Source organism: Sardina pilchardus, chromosome 16 (assembly GCF_963854185.1).
Source record: "Sardina pilchardus chromosome 16, fSarPil1.1, whole genome shotgun sequence".
Classification (NCBI taxonomy): Eukaryota; Metazoa; Chordata; class Actinopteri; order Clupeiformes; family Clupeidae; genus Sardina; species Sardina pilchardus.
The window spans coordinates 27,718,757-27,724,756 of NC_085009.1; the positions used below are offsets into that span (position 1 = coordinate 27,718,757).

Genomic DNA, 6,000 nt, shown 5'->3' on the forward strand with positions numbered 1-6,000 from the left:
ACACACACACACACACACACACACAGACACACACACACACACACACACACAGACACACAGACAGACAGACAGACAGACAGACAGACTTCATTACACACACACACCACACACACAGGGTAAGCAACACACACACACACATACACACATGCACCACTGATTCACTCACTCAGTCACTCCTTCACTTAGTCACTCACTAACACACAATCACACACGCACACACACCACTGACTCAGTCAGTCCCTCATTTATTCAATCACTTATACACACACAGAGAGAGAGAGAGAGAGAGAGAGATAAAGTATTGTAAATGTGACAGTAATGTTGATTGTCCAAAAGGAAATGAAGATTTCTCCTACTTCTCTCTACAGCCTGGATCACTGCAGTATTGGAGAGGAAGGCTTCAGAGCTCTTGCATCAGCACTGAGATCAAACCCCTCACACATGAGAGAGCTGCAGCTGAGTGGGAATAAAGCAGGAGACTCAGGAGTGAAGCATCTTTCTTCTCTTCTGGGGGATCCCAACTGTAAACTGGAGAAACTAGAGTGAGTATCACCAGACCAAATACTGAGTTGCTATCAGTGAATTTGACAGAGTTTTTGTCTCTCTTTCTCACTCAAACAAAATCTCATGCACTCACAAATTATTTCAGATGTCAAATTTGGATTAGTATCACGCACAAACACACACCCACCAACACACTCACACGCACACGCACACACACACACACACACACACACACACACACACACACACGCACACACACACACACACACACACACACACACACACACACACACACACACACACACACACAAACACACACACACACACAGAGTATTGTAAATTTGACGGTAATGTTGATTGTTCAAAAGGAAATGAAAATGAGGTATTTCTCCTACTTCTGTCTACAGCCTGTATGACTGCAGTATTGGAGAGGAAGGCTTCAGAGCTCTTACATCAGCACTGAGATCAAACCCCTCACACATGAGAAAAATGCAGCTGAGTTTGAATAAAGCAGGAGACTCAGGAGTGAAGCATCTTTCTTCTCTTCTGGAGGATCCCAACTGTAAACTGGAAAAACTACAGTGAGTATCACAAGACCAAATACTGAGTTGCTATCAGTGAATGACAGTGTGTTTTTTGTCTTTCTCTAACACAAAATCTCATGCACTCACAAATTATTTCAGATGTCAAACTTGATTTTGTATCACACACAAACACACACCCACCCACACGCACACACGCACACATACACACACACACACAAAGAGTATTGTAAATTTGACAGTAATGTTGATTGTCCAAAAGGAAATGAAGATGAAGTATTTCTCCTACTTCTCTCTACAGCCTAAATAACTGCAGTATTGGAGAGGAAGGCTTCAGAGCTCTTGCATTAGCACTGAGATCAAACCCCTCACACATGAGAGAGCTGCAGCTGAGTGGGAATAAAGCAGAAGACTCAGTGGTGAAACATCTTTCTTCTCTTCTGGAGGATCCCAACTGTAAACTGGAAAAACTAGTGTGAGTATCACAAGACCAAATACTGAGTGAATGACAGTGTGTTTTTTTCCTGTTTTTCTTACTCAGACACAAACACACACACACACCACTGTTCCTCATCAATATAAAGGACAAGGACGCACAATTTGTAGATTTTCTTTTTACAGAGTGAGAAAACATATTTCGGAGTGATTATTTGCACCCGGGTGTAGCCTAAATAGTGGAATGGAGGCATTTTCTTATTTGCACCCAAACCTGTAGCCTAATGCGTGCAGAAACAGATGGGATGGCCTACCTAAATCTAACAAGTTAGGATTTTTAAAAACAATCTTTTTGATGGAAACGTGGTGCTAATTTCCCATAAACTTGTTCAGTGAATGGGTAAAACCGTCCGTTTTTAAGCAAAATCAAGAATTACGAGTTTGTTTACCGTCACCTAGCAACCAGAAGATAGACAAATATTAGTAGTCCATGGTGTTTCACTAGAATTCGTGTAGGGTAGCGGGTAAATGCATATTGGGACTTTGAAATTGGCAGTTCAAATCCCATCCAAAGTTTTCCCACTTCTTTTTTTTTTTTGCATGCCAAAATAAAATATTGTGAAAGTATGTGCGAACGACTCTCTTTTCTTTGATGACGTTACCTCGCGGCAAATAAGAGTTAGTGCTTAATGAACCTGTCAAAATGGTCTAGTTTTATTTTAGTTATAGAAAGGCTACCGTTGTGAGTAGAACGCTTCTAGTCAACTCCTCTACAGAAAACAACTCTTTCAACTATTTAGGCATGCAAAAAAAAAACAAGTGGGAAAACTTTGGGTAGGATTTGAACTGCCAATCTCAAAGTCCCGGTGTATGCATTTACCCGCTTCCCTACACAAATTCTAATTTTTGACACGATGGACTACTAATATTTGTCTATCTTCTGGTTGCTAGGTGACGGTAAACAAACTCGTAATTCTTGATTTCGCTTACAAACGGACGGTTTTACCCGTTCACTGAACAAGTTTATGGGAATTTAGCACCACGTTTCCATCAAAAAGATTGTTTTTAAAAATCCTAACTTGTTAGATTTAGGTAGGCCATCCCATCTGTTTCTGCACGCATTAGGCTACAGGTTTGGGTGCAAATAAGAAAATGCCTCCATATCACTATTTAGGCTACACCCGGGTGCAAATAATCACTCCGAAATATGTTTTCTCACTCTGTGAAAAGAAAAACTACAAATTGTGCGTCCTTGTCCTTTATATTGATGAGGAAACAAGCGGAGGTTAGGCTACTTATGAGCAGGGATGTCTGGGCGCGATCCAGATCCAGATCCGGCCGCCTTGTTTTGTTTTCGATCGATGCTGTCTGTGTGCACAAGTACAAATCGGTTTTGCACATCGCTAGGTGGAATAATTGGTGCAAAAGTATTCGTCCCCGGAAAACAGCGACGGAAACTCGCAGATGTAGACTCAAGCACTTTTATCAATTCACTTGTAGTCGTGCAAGACTTTTATTAATGAGAAAATATTTCACAGATGCACAACTTCTGTTGCATTAGTTCACATTTGGGTTTACAAATGCACGAATGTTGTGCATGTTCTCAGACTATGAAACACGGATGTGCGAATGTGTTTTGCCCCAATCGTTGCAGTGTAAGTGGGGCAAAAGTCTCGAGGGGATGAGGCCAGGAACTTGTGATGCACAGGTGAGAATTCGTGTATCTGTAAAACGGTTTTGTGAACTTGTAAAACGGATTCGTGAACCCGTAGCCCTATTTTGTGTTAACAAGGTATGAAAAAAATATGTACAACTTCAAATGTACGGTTACACATTTGTGACTTTAGTGTGCGAATGCGAAATCTGCAGTTAAATGTGCTCGTGACTTTTGCCCCAATTATACCTTCATAGATTAGTCTGGTTCTTTTTTTAAATAAATCACGCCTCTTTCATAAGCCCGCCTTGATTCCGACTTTGCACGGTGTGGGTGTGACAGGAGCTGAGATGGGAGAATCCGCTTAACAGAGAGACGCGCAAGAGAACCGCGTAAAAAAAAGCTTACGCGCGATTTACGCGCAAATGGGAGAATTCCCCCCATACAGTATATACTGTACACCACTTACGCTCACTGACTCACTCACTAATACACAGATCACACTCTGTCAGTCAGTCAAACAAACACACACACCGTCGACTCCTTTACTCAGTCACTCAATCAAACCCACACATACACACACACACACAAGCACACACACACACAGATTCACCACTAACTGTATGTCCAAAATGTACAGAACACATGAGATATAACTGCTTCCCTCATTGGTCTGTGTGTCCTTCAGCTGATCTGATGAAGTGTTCCCTTCTTTCTCCTACAGCCTGCAGGAATGCAGTATAACAGATGAAGGTTTCAGAGCTTTAGCATCAGCACTGAGATCAAACCCATCAGCCCTCAGAGTGCTCTGGCTGAAGGGGAATCATCCTGGACCCTCAACACAGCAGCTGCTCTCTGAACTGAAGACACATCCAAACTGTAAACATCTAGAAATATATGGACCCTAATGAATCCATCCTGTTGTGTTCCACCTGAATCATGTTTTTACACTGTGCATAAATAAGTGTTGCAGCACATTCATATTTGAAGTAATGTTTTAAAGTGACTTACGTAAATACAAAAATTGTAAGTAATATTGTATAAAGGATGTTTTGAATATAAAAACATGGTAACACTTTAAGCATCATTAATCATGGCGTGGGGTTGCACACGGTGATCTGGGCGCTGCGGGCGCAGGGTGCCCACCAATGGGACGACGGCTGGGTAATGCCCTCCATCCTGGACCCGCTGCTCACACAAACACACACACACACACATGCGCACACACACATGCATACGCGTGCGCACACACACACACACACACACACACACACACACACACACACACACACACACACGTGGTGTCGCCCCCTGCAGGTAGCCCCTGGGACCTGTACGATTCTAGTTTTTCTCTCTGGTCGTACACCTTGCTGTGATTATAGCACATCCTAGTGGTCATAAAGAATGATGAGGTCGTACACTGTAGCCTGACTCTCTGTAAACAAGGGCAGATCAAACTATTCTAGACAGAACTGTGAACTGTGGGGAAAAGAAATTGAGCGGAAGTAGACAGGCAGAATCAAGTTTGTACCCCTTGCCCAAGGCAGTTCAAATGTACTACACTGAGTAAACTGCAGAGACCTTCTGTCAGACAAAGCTGAGTGTCTTCCCTCTCCAGTGCATATAACCTAAGACCCCTACTTTTTTATGTTTTTACTACTAGAATGTCCTTTGGAAGGTGATCAGTATTCCGCTGGGAATTCTAGGAAGATGTTAAATTAATTAGTAGAAGTCTTGTAATCCACCAAAGTCCTGACTGAAAAACCTTTTTTCTATTGCTTTTAATTAGGGTTCCCCTTTTTTGAGCACCTGTGCATAGTGTCTTATGGTCTCTCCCTTTGTTTATTTTAAGTCCTTCAGTCTTTGTCTGTACACTGAGCCCATTTATGTATTCATTTCATGTTTTATTTATTCATTTTTTCGTGTTTTGTGCCTTTTTACTTATTCTCTGCACTTTTTACTGTGAAGCACTTTGGTGCAGCTCAGCCGTCTGTAAACGTGCTATAAAAATAAAATTTGACTTGACTTGACAGATGGCTAACGCTCAGAGTATTTCGGTCTCAGAAGCCAGCTGAAGTGGTTGTATTGTACGCTTTTGCTCTGGATTGAGATAAAGACCTAATGCACAGAATAGAACCACAGAAGACATGAGTTATCTTACCCTCCTGCTTTGAAAGAAGACTTTTATAGCACACATGGCACGACAGGTCCACAGTTTTGCGCCACACACGACACACACTCTCTCTCTGGTGTGCAAACAAACTCTCAAACGCACACACACACACACACACACATTGTACAAACACACATACACACTGTGCACACACACACACACACACTTGCATTCTCTACCACATGGTTTGGAGCAAGGCTGATCTGCAAACATTCAATGCATGAGCTCACACACAAATACACACAGACACACACAAACACCCCCACCCGTCATTTACTTCCTAAAGTTTTGGTCAACGATTCCCGGGACAATACTTTTTTCAAGTATTTAGGCCCTACAGTTCTTGAAACATCAGCTGTGAAAACTTTTTTGGTACGAGCAGTTTCAGGTAAAATGGGCTAATCAAATTGCAAAGGTAAATGGTAATTTATCATCAATTTATTTTTTTTAAATACAATTGCTTATACAGCCACATAACATTTAGACAGCATTGAACAGATACACTGACTTTGTGTCCCAGTTATGTATTGCAGTAGTGAACCTAAGAAGAGTAGGAACATCACCACCAACGACCTCATGTATTAGTATTGAGATGTTGAACCTGTAAGAAGAGTAGGAAGTTCTACTATCACCACCAATGCCCTCATGTATTAGTATTGAGATGTTGAACCTGTAAGAAGAGAAGTACTCTA

The 6,000-nt window shown here is 41.8% G+C and overlaps 1 protein-coding gene across 1 annotated transcript in view; it reads left to right on the plus strand.

The window, feature by feature from the left end:
• LOC134059630 (NACHT, LRR and PYD domains-containing protein 3-like) overlaps window positions 1–5,165 on the plus strand; it is a 62,661-nt gene extending 57,496 nt beyond the window's left edge. The window contains exons 11-14 of the mRNA XM_062516072.1: window positions 369–542; window positions 912–1,085; window positions 1,348–1,521; window positions 3,860–5,165. Of these exons, the coding sequence (XP_062372056.1) occupies window positions 369–542; window positions 912–1,085; window positions 1,348–1,521; window positions 3,860–4,043 (706 nt within the window). The 3' untranslated portion in view covers window positions 4,044–5,165. The remainder of the gene's footprint in view (window positions 1–368; window positions 543–911; window positions 1,086–1,347; window positions 1,522–3,859) is intronic.
• The last annotated feature ends 835 nt before the right edge of the window (window positions 5,166–6,000 follow it).